General features: G+C 38.3%; 2 protein-coding genes and 1 pseudogene across 2 annotated transcripts; 2 read left to right on the top strand and 1 right to left on the bottom strand.

Annotated features, from left to right (window-relative positions):
* Window positions 1–670: 670 nt before the first annotated feature.
* LOC131777872 (glutamate--cysteine ligase catalytic subunit-like) lies at window positions 671–13,267 on the bottom strand. Its single transcript, XM_059094227.2, has 19 exons — window positions 13,123–13,267; window positions 12,503–13,042; window positions 10,540–10,649; window positions 8,821–8,870; window positions 8,615–8,684; window positions 8,348–8,416; window positions 7,815–7,928; window positions 7,644–7,702; window positions 7,120–7,256; window positions 6,485–6,559; window positions 6,153–6,269; window positions 5,595–5,733; window positions 5,161–5,273; window positions 4,473–4,565; window positions 3,536–3,640; window positions 2,916–2,997; window positions 2,079–2,176; window positions 1,858–1,978; window positions 671–1,500 (listed from the first exon to the last, which is right to left on the bottom strand). Exons 2-19 carry the CDS (start codon window positions 12,650–12,652, stop codon window positions 1,247–1,249), a joined length of 1,956 nt encoding a protein of 651 aa, XP_058950210.2. The 5' UTR covers window positions 12,653–13,042; window positions 13,123–13,267; the 3' UTR covers window positions 671–1,246.
* Window positions 13,268–13,526: 259 nt separating this feature from the next.
* LOC136280668 (uncharacterized) lies at window positions 13,527–15,433 on the top strand. The gene is made up of 2 exons (XM_066166307.1): window positions 13,527–13,546; window positions 14,248–15,433. Exons 1-2 carry the CDS (start codon window positions 13,527–13,529, stop codon window positions 14,828–14,830), a joined length of 603 nt encoding a protein of 200 aa, XP_066022404.1. The 3' UTR covers window positions 14,831–15,433.
* On the top strand, window positions 15,045–15,998 carry LOC136280667 (uncharacterized; annotated as a pseudogene).
* Window positions 15,999–16,557: the final 559 nt, after the last annotated feature.

Raw genomic sequence — 16,557 nt, 5'->3', positions numbered from 1 at the left:
TACAATCTGCAATATAAATAGCAGCGAGTAAATTAATTTGTTTTAGGCAAAGTTTGGTACATCTGTTAGGTGCTGAGTTCTTGGTTAATTTCCGATGAGACCCACGTAAAGTATCTTTTTTAGAGACCGGTCACTATTTATCGCGAGGGGGAGGGGGAGGGGGAGGGGGGATTTTGACTGTGTCACTATACTTATTGCCTTCCCTACCCCCCTAATATTGGTAAGCAAGACGGCACGGAAAAATTGGCAATTAATGTTAGTCTGCAAGATGGCATAGAAAAATTGGCAATTTCTGTTGGTCTGCAAGATGGCGTAGACAAATTGGCAATTGCTGGTGGTCGGCAAGCTGGCATAGAAAAAATGGCAATTACAGTTGGTCTGCAAGATGACAGAAAAATTGGCAATAAATATGTTGGTCTGCAAGATGGCATAAAAAATTGGCAATAAATGTTGGTCTGCAAGATGGTATGGACACATTGGCAATGAACACTGCATGCAAGAAGGGTGAGATGGCGTCGTTTTGGAGAAGTATCTCAACTAATTTTGTCTGGGAGTGCAAAAACTAGACAAAAGAAAAGAAGAAAAAGGAAAAAAATACAACAAAACCAAATGGAAACAAAAAAAAATTGAAAAAATCACTCATAGCAACACTAACAACAACAAACCTTGATTCCAGTTAAATAGATCTTTATTTGTGATAAAAAGCTGCCGATTATTTACAAACCATTACGCTCGAAGCCCTTATAATGATCAATATGCGTTCTTTCATTTACAATGTTGCCTATGATCCAAATGTAAGCGCAATGAGGGTTTTACGAAAATCATTGCGAAGTTTTCTACGACCGTATATGTTAAATATTTTCAAATCAAGAAGCTAGCAAACCCTTGTAACGAAATTCAAAAGATTAAGCACCACTTCGAAGGTCACATTTGTTCTTTGATTTCATTAGTCCGAAAATTTGTCTAGTAATCAAATCACACCTTTGGTAACGAGACTTCAAGAGCGTTTTCTAAGCTATACGAATGTAATCGGTTACTGACAATATATTCATATGGTGAGTTCCAATAATATGCAACATTGAATTGGCAACTTGACTTTAGATAGCTACTCCAAAATTTACTCCTTTAGCTTTGTACAACTTCACTGCATTCGATGCTGAGAGGGTTTCCATTACACAAGTCAGCTGCCTCTATATAACAACAACGCTGACCATAACGTACAAATTTTTCGGAAAATACATCAGTTTTACACAGCCTCTTTCCCAGCTTCAATTTTGTTCATCTCCTCTTTGATTTCCAAACATTTCTTCAGCAGTACATCACTTGTTTTCGAAGTAGGTTTCCCAAAGAGTTCAGGGGCTCCAACTTCGCCTTTACTTATGCGGTCAAAAGTGTTCATAAGATCGTAACAAATCGTTTCACTGACAACAGAGTCCTTCTTGTAGTCAGGGTGCACTTCAACAAACCTACGCATCCATTGTGCTGTGGTCAACAGCTCACCTGCCGCAGCGAGAAAAGGATTTGTGTCAGATTTTTATCGGTAGAATTTCAAGCCCACCAAAGACTATGTAGTTAATCAACATCTTGTAAAGATTAAAATAATTTAAAATAAAAAAAGTGGAGTCTGCATTCACAAAGGGTTCGTAAGCAATTCAAGGGCCGAAGACGCAGTCTTGATTTCAGTAACAGTCAGGCCCTATTGAAAAAATCCCTATCTGGTGGATAGTGCAGTACGTCTGCTATCACTTGATCGGCTAGAGAGCGATTTATCCGATAGATAGCGTAACCCCTCTTCATATAACTGGGCCCTAACGGTTATGGTGGCTACTATCTAGGTAATTTGTGTCAGTCACTCACCAGACGCCCTCCTAGAGATGAGCTTCAAATACTGCGAGATGGTGCATCGCGTGTCAATGTCAACATCCACGTTGCTGAGGTAACTCTCCATCAGGGGTATCAGACCAGGGAATTCACCTTCCTGCACAACAACATGATTGGATTTAAATACATATGTGAAACAACAATAACACTAAAGTAAAGGGTCAAAGAGAGCAGTTTTCGTTTTCACCATGGCTCACCTTTCCATTAATTATCTTGTCTATTGTCATCAGTTCATACTCGTCTTTACATTCTTCCAACTCTGGATTCTGAGCGCTTCCATTGGCCGCGGTAGGACCTTGGAAAAGAGAGAGAAAAGTTATAACACAGGTGTTAAATTATCAACGGTCATTTTTCACCCAAGATCTAGAATATTTTTGTCTTAGCTGATGAACATACCGTTCTCCATTGACTATTTCTGAGAATTCGTTATATTTCGACAAGGTCCCGTGAAGGATAATTTTCCCAAATCTTCTTACCTCTGTGCTTAGAAGTTTATTAAGATTACAAGGCCCCAAAGGTCATGAAGGTACGCCTACTGTCACCAGGCAAAGGAAAGAATAATGCAGACGGTCGAGGGAGGGGAGGATAAGAAACATGCAACAAAAGACCGACTCGCATGGCTACTGGAGCTTATCCAAGTTTCTAAAGTATAAAGCGACTAAACGTATAGCGCCCCTTCCTGAATGACACAATAGTCAATCGCAAGCAACACGTATGAGTATTCCTGCATTCAGTCAAGTTTGCCTGACACTTCTTGGGAACCATTTTTATAGCTGGGTGGGGAAAGGCACTAAGAGAGTCAGGTTTATGTATCTTGCCAATGATACAAGTTCTTGTTCAACCCGCAAGTTCGCAACTGTCGACCCTGAGCCCACGGCACTACACCTTAGTCTACCGCGTCCACCAAAGAAGGAGTGGGAATTGAGTAACCTTCTGGGATTACGTTGCCTGATGAAGGTGGCACGAGGAAGCTTAGGGTTCAACTTGTTGATGCAGTTGTTGTTTACTGTCATAGTTCTTTTTGTTTATCTTACATTTCTTCAACGTCTTCCTGAAGTAAAACTGGCCTTGGCGGACTGCATCTCTCTTCTGGGCAGTGACCATGTTCTCATCCACCTAGGAATGGAATAAATTAAAGTACGTTAATATGTCGCTGTAAGAATGTGTGTTGTTTTGTTGGTTTTAGTAACACTCAATATGGCACAGAAAAGAGTTTCATTGGGCTCATGGGTGAGAAAAAAAAAACGCTGAATCCGTGAGGATTCGAACCTCAGTGAATGACGATTTTGTAATTGGATGATCAACCATTGGGAAACAGAGTTTGTCCCTCTCACCAGGCCTCTTTCTACTCAGGCACAGGTGAACTGACAGGAGATCTTCATAAAAATGATGAAGCTGGAAGGAGGGCATCACCAAAATGCATGTTGTTGCGGGAGAAACCGCGGATTAGGGGCTAGAATTTCTGGGCTAAGAAGTTTCTTGGACTTCAGCTCGAGCTTGGCCCTACAGTAATGTGATCTTTTTTTTTCTAATATTGCATTCATAATCAATTGGATATGGCCTCTAAATTCTCGGACGCGTTGTCTAAACCTACGAACGGGCAAGATCCCTCCCTCACTAGTTGTCTCACGAACAGAATTCCTTTCAGTGTTACCTTGGATAGAGGAATCAGAAGATTGAGGTCGAACGACAAAATAACTCGTGTAAGAAGCACAACAAACGTCACATAGGCGGCATTCTCGAAATCTGTCAGTTGAACCTGAACGGTTGAAGAATCAAAGAAAAAAACAAAGACATTCATAATCAGAAATATCGGTGACTGAATTAAATCCAATAAACGTTGGGCTACCTTTTTTTTATTTTATAAATATGTTCGAAACACCAAAGATACATGTTCAAGTTGCTTATTAACTCTTTAACCCACGAGCGACGGATCAATATCAGTATCTGCGCAACTGCCCACCTACCCCTCCCCTAACTCAACACCAGTCTATTGATGCCAACTTAGGGTTAATGTTGGGTTAGGGGAGGGGTAGGTGGGCAGTTTCCCAGATACTGATATTGATCCCGAGCGACTAGCATTTAATCTCTCCTTACAATATCACCCCTGGAAGAAATGCATCATTCAAAACTACTACAGAGAGCAACACTGTTAGTCTACTGTGAAATATAATGATGGAGGAGCAAATACATGTATCAGCTAAGACCAAGTCATCTGTCGCGTAATGATAGTCACGTGTCGTGATCACTTTGAAACATTTCCTGCTCTTTCTGATCAGCTAGTTATGATAAAAAAACGCCCAGGCGTTCGGATCAATTTCAGTTTCCGAGCAACTGCGCTCCTGCCCCTCCCTCCCCTAACCTAAAAACAGTGAAACTTTTCCTGCTCTTTCTGATGAGCTAGTTATGATAAAAGACGCTCTGAGTGTTTCGGATCAATTATCTAAACAACTGCGCACCCACCCCTCCCTCCCCTAACCCCAAAACAGTGTACTGATATCAAGTCAGGTTTAATGTTGGGTTAGGGGAGTAGTAGGTTCACAATTGCTCAGGTACTGTTGTCGATCTAGTGTTTCAATGTTGAATCCTACCTCAGTTGGCCTAAACTCCACTCTCCATCCGATGGAGGAGTTGGGAGGAGGTGGCTTGAAACGCATAGTCTGCCAGTTTGTAGACTGGATATTCTGAGGAGATAGAAAACAAGAATTCTACAGTATAAGCAGTGTTACTTTGGATGCAAAAATCCGGTGCACTGTACTAAACTACATCAGCTTGCCTATGGTTTTAAGTATTCTGCTATCATTTTTCTTTTAACTCGTGTTTTCGTCATTTTTGCATCACTATACGTATTAAAACAATCTCGTTTTCATAAATTCTGGTGTTCTGTTTCCAAAAAGAAACCAAAATCTCGAAGCAAGTTTAGGTACTTTGTATAAAAGTATTTACGATTTTAAGGTGTATTGGTATCTCATGGGGCAAAAACTCAGGTACATCTGTATCCCGTTGATTTAGTGAGCCCAACACATTTCTTTGTTTTTTGGAGTACTGGACCTCAACGTGTAAAAAAGTTATAGAATTCCGATCATCTTGAACCGATTTACCAATTAAAACATTATGTGAACACAAAAACTACACGTAAACATTGTGTACGGTCATGGAGTTCTCGACAAACACTGCAACACAGATGTTTACTTCTTTTATTTTTTTTTTTCGTGGCCTTCCTAAAAAATATTTGACTTTAAACGAGGACAAACAGGTTTGAAAAGGAACCTTGTGTACCTCAAAATGATCTGTGTTCTGTTCATCATCTTGGTGAATATGCTCTTGGAACAAGGTCAAGGGATCACGAATGAACAAGTGTGCGTAATGGCGAGCTAACTGATCATCGATGCCTGAAATTGGAAAACAAAACAATGGCGAGAACTAATTTAAGTAAAATAACACAAGATAGACTTTCTAACATATAACCTTGGCCATCATTGCGCAGAAGCATTACAAATCAACTTTCCTATACTGATGGTGCGCGGAGAGTTTGTTACCATAAACCTGTAAAACAGCCTAGCTTACTGCAAGTCTCCTACACAAGTCTACTCAGTGGTAGAGCATCTGATCTACTGAAGGTCGCACGAACTTCCTTAATAAGTTTCTCAATAAAAGCTTATACACCAGATCTACGTACCTTATGAACAAATAACAGGTACATGTATACTAACCAGCGTCTATAAGCTGCCGATAAATCTCCTTGTCGTACACCAGGTCGATATCACTATACTTTTCTCCGTCTTGAGAAAGGTATGTGCTTATAGAGTCGTACCGTGACTTGGGGATCACGAATCGGTTTTCTTTCAAAGGCTACAAGAAACAAAACGAAAAGAAAAGAACAGAGTTTATTCTAAGTTACGATTCAAACTTTGTATTTGAGCGCTTATCGATTGAGTGTCGTAAAACCTAAACCAAAGTAATCACAATAACCAATCAAAAGAGAGGAAAATTCCTTTAAGAGCCAATGAGAACTCACAGTAAAAAACAAGAAAATTGCCTGAGCGCGGGAAAACGCGGGCGACCAAGTCGTGATTAGTTTAAGTTTGGCATCTTATTGGTCGAGAAAGTGGCGCGAGTTTTCTGGTCTAATCAAAGAGCAAAGTAAACAAATCTCCGATTACTTTAAGACACTAAATTGAAAATTTATCTATGACGCACAATAATACAATGATTAGGAAAACAAAGCAAAGCCAAAATGAAGCACAACTTAATGTTTCCTACGAACTCACCTCCAGACCTCTCTCTTCGGGAGTGCGGTCATCAACTGAGCCTGAAATCACGCTCCAGCGGCAATCCAAATCTGACAGGTACCCGCGCAGGATCGGAGTTCCGGCAGAGAGAGCCATCTTCAAGAACAAAAGGGAAGTACACGTACATCAAAACACAAATAAAAGATTATAAAAGCCAACAGCGATATCTACTGAGCAGGAAGTGCAGCTGATGAAATCCAATGAAAAATTATGAATTAAAATACAAAAGCAAAATTGTTGGCATAACCAAGACATTAGAAGACGAAATATAAAAAGCATTTTTCACTAAGGCTTTTTTCCTTTGCACTTACCACAATAGGAGTAACAACTGCCAGCTGATCATACAGAAACCTCGCTTCTTGAATGCTGCAGGCTTGAAACGTCATCTAAAATGATCCATATTATCGTCATAAACGTTTGAAACGGAGTAACCGAAGAGTTAAAGCAATTACAACAGATAGGGTTTTAAAGAAAGAGCTTCCCAGCGGAAGAACCGTCAACCGATCTGGATGAAAACCGTATAATTGTCTCCTGTTGTCTGAAGAGCACTTCTAACATGTAATATTCTTTCTGAATTCGATGTGTTTGATTTTTAGGGCGGCAAGTAACACAATATAGTTACGTAATATATGTACAAAGGGGGTAAGTTGCTATAGAGACTGTGGTGCTACGTCAGTGGGGGAGTAGAACAAGATAATTTGGTTTCATCAACTGAGTTAATAAAAGTATATTGGCCACCGTAGAGTTTCTAAAGCTTCAAGCGTTAGCCCTTTGTCATGACAGTCAGGTAAAGTTAAAGGTATATGTAAGCTTCTAAAGAAACCGTGGTGCTGCGTCGGTGGGAGAGTACAACAGGGTGATTTGGTTTTATCAACTTCCTTCTGTAATGTACCCCATTTTGAGAAATAGACACCATCAGACAGACAGCACAGTTTATGAAAGTTACCTGAAGGCAAGACATGCCCATACCAAAGCCCATGCTATCTAAATAGATGTGATCTGGCAAAGCAGCCTTTGCTCCTTCCCCTTCTACTACAGGAAACTTCTCGATGAAAGGTGATGGAGTGTTTACATCCTTAAAAACTGTCAAAAAAAAAGCCACAAGTTTTAACAGTTACTCAAAGTAAATGCAAGTACTTGCACAAGTATGAGTTAAGAAAAGACCCTTGCAAGTGAGTTTAAATTACAGAGGAAAACTACATATAAGTAGATTGGCCATTCTAACTGTACAGTACAATTCAGCTTTGAAACCCTGCCCTCCTTACCAAATAATTCTTTACTAAATAATTCCAAGAATCAAGGATTGGATGTCAAGTCTTGAGGACTGTGTTAAGACATTTCTTTTTGAGGATTTTTTTAAAATGAATATTAACCAGCAATTTTGAGTAAAAATAACCCATTTCCCTGCTCAGAATTACCTTTGTTTTACTTTCCTTTTCTTTTTTTTTTGTTTTAAAACAATAAACCTACTTGGAATGTTGATGGCAACTTTAGAGCCCCTCCTCTCCCGAATGTTTCGTGTAAGGGTGCTGAAGGAAAAATAAAACAGTTTTTAGTTTTTAATCCGAAAAAGAATGCAACAGTATCCAAGTTTAGAAGTCAATACATAGTTACATGACTGTATTTCTTTGTAATATTTACCTGAATCTTGGATGCCCTTGGTATGTTGCCTGATCAGGAAAAAACATTGAACAGGAAGTTCCTCCAACAGGAGTTGGGTCAAAGCTTGGGTATGTAAAGTTTGGGCATCCAAGTCTTAAAGAGAGAAATCATTGTTTCATTAGCATCAGTTAAAACTTAAACAAACCCTCAAGTTAAAAAAATCTAGCATCTGCTTCAGAGTGAAACCTTAAAATTTTAAAAGAATTTGTCCTTTTCATTAACACAAAACCCTTATCAATAAAACAACTATGAATCAAATTAATTGTTAGTACACTTTACCAACCCTCTTGCCTGGTAGGTTTGGTTAAATAAAAACGTACATACATGTGCATTTTAGACAAATTTGTTGTGAATAGAAGTCTCTTTCTGTCTTCACATAGGGTGTAACCTCATCTAAACACTCATGTCCATATCATACTTCACCAAATAATATGTAAAAACAAGCTATATCACCGAGCAATTTATTGATGGATTCATTGTAAATACAACCTCCATTACTACAATCCAGTTACCTGGGAAATCCACAAATTGACAAAACAGTTTCTCCAGGTTCTGAGAGATTCTTCAAGACTTCTTCACGTCTGTTGTTAAAAAAAACACAAAAAAACAAACAAACAAAAACAATTGTGCTTAATTGCATAAAGAAATTGTAAAGTGTACTTTGCACTGAGGAAAGAAAGGTTTGACAAGCAGGAAAACTGCAATACAGATACAAATCAACAAACCACCGCTAAATTTGTTTTAAAACCACTAATCAATTGGATTAACTGTGACTTTACCTAAGCCTCATGTTTGCCTCAATCATGTTGAAGTGTCTCATACATCCACCCAGAGGTTGGCCCGGTGTCCCTGGAATTTACAATTAATTAATGAATCAAGTCATTGAGTTCTCAATCTACGTGTAATGCAGAAGAAGAGATCTTTGGTTCAGATGAAAATCAAATGTAAATCAAAAGCTCAGTAGACAGATAAATCCTTTTATTACCTTCGACCATGTAGCCTGCATACTCAGGTCTCCATGCAGTCTTGTTAGTGCTGCAATTTCAATCACATATTGTTACTAAACAAAATGCAGCAATTGTTTGGTACAGTACTTTTATTCAAACTGATTTCTTTCTTATACATGTATACCTGTTTATTACTTTTTATCTATGTCTTTTTTTTTTAACCATAACTACTGATTTGTAACAAATCAATTACTACACTTGAACTGACCAAAAATTGATAATGGAACTGTACCCATGGAAAAAAATTTTAACTGCCAAGGCAAACCAAAACTTATAGTAAATGGGACTACAAACTAATCTCCCTTTAAGACATGATATGTTTGTCCAATACACATATAAAATCACCAGGTATATATCTATGTTAAGTACATAATTTATCTATAATCACCTCATTAATTACAATCAATTACAAATCAAATCCCAGGTACTTTTACCCTGATGTATCTCTCCAACATTACCACAGTTACAATTTTATTCTGTACATCTTAAATTAAATTTCTATCCCATAAATTTTACTTCATAAGGGTGTTCATATGTACATGCATATAATCTTTATACATGTGAAAAATTTTTCAGATTATATGCACAGTGTTCTGCCTTTGTGAGTTTCAGAAGGTTACACTGCCAATTGTTCTGCAAGATGAGTGGAAGCTAATGGTCAGCATCAGAACACCAATCCTCGAAAAACCTTACATGCACAATGAAGTGCACAAACTGCAACCTCATCTCTAGGATCCTTTTTAGTCTCCAACTTCACCCCACCCTCCTCTCTCCCAGCACTATTCAAGTTCTTGGTACTGGCACAAAGAATATCACAGTCACTAAGAATTAATTTGTACCATTCAAATTCTTTACACAAATTAAACCCTGTAACCGAATTTGGGGTGATACGGAATCTATTAAAAGTATTTTTCTAATCTCCTAAGTCTTTTTTTTATTTTTGGATAAAAGTCTGCAATACATGTACATTGTATCTGAGTTTATCAAGGTTGAATCTGCTCATTTCAAACATAGTTAGCCACTTTAACCCTTTAACTCCTTAGAGTGACTAGTATCTAAATTCTCCTTACAATATCACTCTTGAATCAAACATTAAGGTCATGAGAATATAGGAAATGATCATCAACTAGAGCAGCTCTTGATTATTAAACAAATTCTCTTTGTCAGCATCTTGTGAAATGTATGGTGAATATTATGGAGAATATGGATACTGATGTTAAGGGCCGGGGGAAAGAGTTAACCACTGAGTGACTACTCATGTATGTCTTCTTGAAGTTCCTTTAGTTAACACCCTTGAATCTAATCAGCGTCACGAGGATAAAGGAAATGATTTGTGAATTTAAGAAGCTCATGGTTCAGTTAAAAAGACTCTCCTTGTCATAACAATAGGTAATGTAAAGAGAACAGAATGAGAACAAACATACTTATGAAATTAAGAGATCCTCGCAGCTAAGAACACTACTGAAACGAGTAGTTGTAAATAGGACCTGAAAAAAATTCAGGCCTGTACGGGATATGAACCCATGACCTCTGCGATACTGGTGCACAGTTTTCAGGTCCTATTTACAACTAATCGTTTCAGTAGTGTACGTTCTTAGCTGCGAGGATCTCTTAATTTCATCTCTCCACTGCAGTGCAAATATATGAACTTTCATATATCTAAAATCATCAAACATACTTATGTTGCTGTCTCTTACTTTGGATTTCTTAATTCCTCCAGTGTTAGCACATCTAGCATTTCTTTGGCCCTCAAGTCTGTGTAAACTTTCTTGTTCTCATGGTCAAGTTTTATCAATGTGTATTCCACCTTTAGACACAAAGGTTAAATTATGAGCAAATTTAGTACTTTAATATGTAAATCAATGTCTGGCAGAGTCACTCAAACAATTCTATGGTTCAAACTATTATGATCTGCTACTATACTTTTTGAATTTTTTCTAAAACTTTCTCTCCCTCTCTCTCCCATTACAATTTTGCCCAGAGTTACAAAATGGTCATTAATTTCTTGTAACATTGGGGGGGGAGGACTTTTAATTAACCTATGGATGAGAGATGAATTACAAGATTTTGGTTTGTTATGTTAAGTGTGGGGTTATCACCACGTACATGTACAAGAAGAAAGAGGAGGTAATGCCAACTGCTTTTGCCACTAATACATAGATATGCCTTGTTGACCACACAGGATGTCAAGATGGCTGGAAGGTTATAGGTTTTGCAGAATATTTTCTGCAATTTTGTGAACTGAGATGAATTAGAGGTCTATAAAAATGAATATCCAGCCATCTTGACTGAACAAGCTTGGTCACTACTGGATTTACTACATAGCAAATAGACTTCAAGAATGACTTGTTTATTTCAAGAGTTGGAAAGAAAGCCAACTGTTGGAGTACAATAAAAACATGATAGCTGATTATGTTTTCTATGTTATGACTGTATTCTGCTGCTTTCTGCAACTCCATTGTCAGCATTGTCCAAAAATTAGGAACTTGGACAGACCCCTACATGCAATTTTTTTTTTTGGGGGGATCAAAGTGCACAGTCCAGAGAGAGCAAGATAAGCCCATCTTAGCCTGCCTGCCTGGAGAAGCCGATCAGAACACAGGATTCACTTCTTAATATACTGGGGCACTGCCAGAAAATTAATCAATGTAGGTTGCACAAATTTATTGCAAATATTTTAGCTCTTACTAATAAAGGTGTAACCAATTAATGAAGTACAGTAGTATTTACATATAAAGAGATTAAATCAACCTACAGCAGCTGTTCAAGAGATTATTAAAGTGATAGTGTAGCACATTATTGTGTACCATGATTAAGCATAATTTTTTCTTTTGAGACAACATGGATAAACACTGGATCTATCCTGTAGTTAGATAACTTGAGCAGTATTGCCAATGGCCAAGTGACAAATTCAAATTAATTGTCAAATTCCATGTCAAATTCCACACAAGATTCCTTTCCTTTCCTAAGAATTATGACCTATTGTTATTAAAACGGTACTTACTCAGCAAATTGTATGACTAAATTAGGAAAATGACTTGGCAAATTTTAATGAGAAATTCAAATAAAACAAAAAAAACATCGATCCCAGAAGATTTTGAAGTAAACGCATCCTTTCGTTGACAAATAAGTAGAAAATACACGCAATATCGAATGCTTAATGCATTAAACTTTCTAAAATTGTCAAACACGATGAATACGGTTGACATACGGAGACTGCCATATTAATGAAAATAAACGGAGGTCGCATGTTGGAGCTTAATGGCAGTATTTAAGCTCTTTACGCAGTGCTTAAGCATTTTTGTCTGCATATTTTACGGTTATCGCAATTTAATTTACTTTCCGTCAATATGCAACCAATTCTTTGGCTAAAAAAAAAATAACTGACAGACCAAATAAGCTGCACGAAAACATGTATTTAACGACCTGCAGCGGAAGTGTTATAGTCCATGTCGAAAAAGAAAAAAATAAAACTCACTCTGTATTTCTCAAAGTAGTTTAGCATGCAGTCTTTGACAAGTAAGAATAAACCATGTGATTTTTTTTTTCTTGAACAAGTATTCACGGAACCAGAACTAAATAAACAAGCTGCTAAAAGCCGCTCATATAAAGCATTCTGAATACATTACACACAAAAGAGGCAGAAACGTTTTACAGTACCTCGTCACCCCATTTCAAGCAGTCATTTTCCCGGTCTTTTAGCCTGTTATAGATGTGAAGAAACTGCAAAATACCGTGCTTTCGAACATGATTGGCGTACTGCTTGGTTTCGGACCACGATAAAGGAGATCCAAGCGAAAGAAGACCCATGTTTGTTCCTCACGATACGAACGGACCGGCAACCACACGTGAAAATACGAATTACACACTTAGATGATGACAAACAGAGCTTGAATTACACTTCTATGGAAAAGAACTTGAGCGAGCCACCCAAATTGTGCCAAATTTCGTGTTGACCGCTGGATCCTGTTGTCGTTGTCACGTTCAGAACTAACTATATCGAAACTATCCCGTATGATATATTCTTGTGTATCTTCAATTGTTTGTTTACACTTTGCACCGTCAGGGCTTGGCCTCAATTTCCTCCTATCAGCTTCTAAGAGGCGGGTGGGGTTTCAGCGAAAGTGTACGAGCCGATATGAAATCATCAGAGGTAAAAAAAGCAGGGTTGTGACTCGTTCAAAAGCAAGTGACCAGTACCTGAACAAGATAACGTGACAGAATATGTAAAGAGAGCCAATATTGGAAATTGCGTAATTCATTTGTCATGGTTAACTTACCGCGACAATCCAAATAATGATTCTAGGATGCTACTATCATAACATGCGGGGAGAAGAACTTAAAAACTTTCGTAAAATCTCCAAGTCCTTCGTAAACCGGTGACAGCGTACTAATCTGAAATTAGCAACCCGGCCTTCTGCACCCAAGCAAGTAATTGGGAGATTTAATTTGGAGAGATTAGTTATCTGTTCACACCTATCGTTACAACTAAGGCACGCGATCATTATCCTGAAAAGGTTCCGTTATTTTCTCTTGCCTGTAATCAAGAAAACAAGGTGTAGTGTAGTACCTTTAAGAATGCGTTCAATAAGGGACATGATCGGCACGAGTTGACTATGAATATTAATATTGTGAGATGTATTTACATATAAGTGAGGTGAATGTTGACTAAGGCCCTGTTTACATGGAGGTGGGGGACCCCAAGTAGGTGAGGTAACCCGCCTTACCGTGGTCGAAAAATAGCTGACGTTTATATGTAATCTTACAACTCCGGGACCCCAGGGTGAGGTTTGTCGCAAAGCATGTAAACAGACAAAATGGCGGGCAAATGATGCATATTGGCTGTGAATGCACTTTTCCTTTCTGTAAGTGCCCCTAAGGCACGGGTTTATCCCTTGTTTTGATTTAGTAATCGTTTAATTAATAATCTGTTAAAGTCACACTAGGTGCCTCGTCACGCGTTCCGTAAGTGGTATCGCATTTCCAAACAGAACGGATCTATTGTGCAATTCAATAATTCGATCGATTTCGCAAGCACTCGTGGTTTAATAGAAAGAAATTGTCTGTCGTTTTTATCGAAGGAAGGAAAGGTCCTTTTGTGTCAACTCTCGCCAGATCCGGCAACAATGTAAGTTTAATTTACCTCGAGTGAATCTATAGCTAATTTCTTGTCCCTAATTTTGTGAATCAATTATTTTTAGCTTCACGGTCAAATACGACATTAAATAAAGGAGGCGTTCCATGAAAGAAATTGGGGCGATATTTGTTGTGTCGATCAGTGAGATTCGTACGGTCCAGCTAGCGGCGATCAAGCGTCGCTATACTTTCACTAGGTGCTCTTGCCGCCACTTTTTAATACTGTGGCTTTTTATTGTCACTTTTAATGATGCAAGCCTCCCCTAAAGGCAATTAACTGTTCAGGCAACGCAGCAGTGCAATGCCGCTGTTGCACGACTTCGACACATTCGAACAAGAATTAACCGTCGTCGAGGTAGAATGTGGAGAAATTCGAGGAGGACAGAACAGTGGTGGCTTAACTTGTTCGATGGAATTTTGCCGGAAAGAGAGTGGAAGAAGAACTTGAGAATGGACCGTGCAGTTTTCATGTCTGTAGTAGACGAATTGCGGCCCTTTCTTCAACCTGGTAGGAGTCCAAGGGGACTTGATGTGTTGTCTGTTGAAAAACAACTGGCCATGACTCTATACTTTTTGAAGGATCTAGGCTCTCTCATGATGACCGCAAATGCATTTGGAGTTGTAAATTGCACAGTCTCCTTGTTGGTTCGAAAAGTACACGACATTATCACTAATGTTTTAGGCCCAAGATACATAAAATTACCCAATACCATTCATAAATTGAATAAACTTGTTAATGGCATGGAAAATAAATATGGGTTTCCACAAGCCTTTGGATGCGTAGATGGTACACATATTCCCACTGTACAACCGAGTGAGAATCCCCACGACTACTGCGGCTTAATGCACTAGTCAGTGGAAAGCCCCGCACCCCCATACCCGGGGAATGCGGGTCATTAGCGGGGGATTTTAGCGGTTTTAAGTGGTCATCTTTGCCCCAGTGTGCGGGGTGTTCGACAACATTAGACACAAATAACAGCGACCGGGGCCCGTTAGCGGGGCTTTGGCGGGGATTTCGCTTTTGAGTAGGCCTGCAAAGAACACTGGGAAAGCGTATGATCTCAAAATGGCGGCCGCCAACAAGAAGGTATGTACAATTTAAAATTCATTCTTTTCATGCTTTACAGAACTATGTCTTACCAAGAGGAGTAGAGGAAGCCATGATTGTTTCATCTATTTTATGAAGACATTGAAAAAGTTTTTGTAAGAGTTAAATTTGAGGCACAATTCTTGAAATAAATTAATTTTGGTCAACGTTGTGTATTTGGGATTTTTCAAGTATTGCCCGGGGGCGGAGTACAAAAATGAGGTTTTGACATAAGAAATTGCCCCGCATAGCGGGGAATTTGCTTCATTTAGTTGGGACGCCTGGTCTAATGCCCCGCTATTCCCCAGGTATGGGGGTGCGGGGCTTTCCACTGACTAGTGCATAATAAGCTCAAGTACACCTTGAATGTTCAGGGAGTTTGTGACTGGAAAGGACTATTTTTAGATGTGGAAGTGAAATGGCCAGGAAGTGTCCATGATGGAAGGGTCTTTGCAAATTCAAGAATAAACAAACTTCTTAGAGAGGAAAGACTTCCCATGTGTCCATGGCCATGAAAAGATACCTGTTACACTGGTGGGGGATCCTGCTTACCCCTTACTTCCATACTACATAAAGGAATTTCCCAACACTCGGACAAATGAAGAGGTCATCTTTAATAACATGCTTAGGAGTGTGAGAAACCCAATAGAGTGTGCTTTTGGCCGTCTTAAAGCAAGGTGGCAAATCTTAAACAAAAGAAATGACATGGGATTGAATTTTATCCCGAGCATTATTTATGCTTGTTGTGTACCTCGCAATGTTTGAATTGCAGGCATGAATATAGAGGATGATGTTCTTGCACAGCAAATAGCTCATGATAGACTGGCACAGCCTGAGAATGCACCAGACAGGCTATATTCTTTTAAAACTGCTGAAGGAGCTTTTGTGAGAAACATAATCACATCCGACTACAAGGAACACATTCCTCACTGATTTCATGTTTATTATTTGGCTTATACTTCATAGCAAAAGGAATAGGTTCCTTTCTTAGTGAAAATAATCATAATCACTTATAACTTGTTGGGTCCTCATTATAGAACAGCAGCCTTGTCAATGCAATTTGATTCAAGATTAATCCAGCAGAAATGAAACCATAAAATGCAACAAATTTAAAGATAAGATAACTATTATTGTAACTCTGTTAATATGTTTTAATATATGAAAGTACAGTTGTAGATAAATCAATGTACCTGTATTTTATATTAAATAAATTCTTGTGTTTATTTTCTTACATATTATTGATTCTTTTGCTGGTATTGTCAAATTAAAATAATTTCTTTTGGTACTTTTGGAGACTAACTAAACATTTATTGTGGTTGGTCAGCCTTTTATGTCCTTATTTTATCTTGAATGGATAAATGGTTGAAAGATACCCAAACGTGCATTTAAATAAATATATATATAATCATGAATAATTACTTCGAACTATATACTCTAATATAAAATCTTTTTTAGTGAACTCTAACACAACAAATGTCTTCCTTTTCATCTG

This window comes from Pocillopora verrucosa, chromosome 5, assembly GCF_036669915.1.
Source record: "Pocillopora verrucosa isolate sample1 chromosome 5, ASM3666991v2, whole genome shotgun sequence".
In the NCBI taxonomy this organism is placed as follows: domain Eukaryota; kingdom Metazoa; phylum Cnidaria; class Anthozoa; order Scleractinia; family Pocilloporidae; genus Pocillopora; species Pocillopora verrucosa.
Note: the sequence above shows the minus strand (reverse complement) of the source record. Positions and strands in the feature narration are given on the sequence as shown.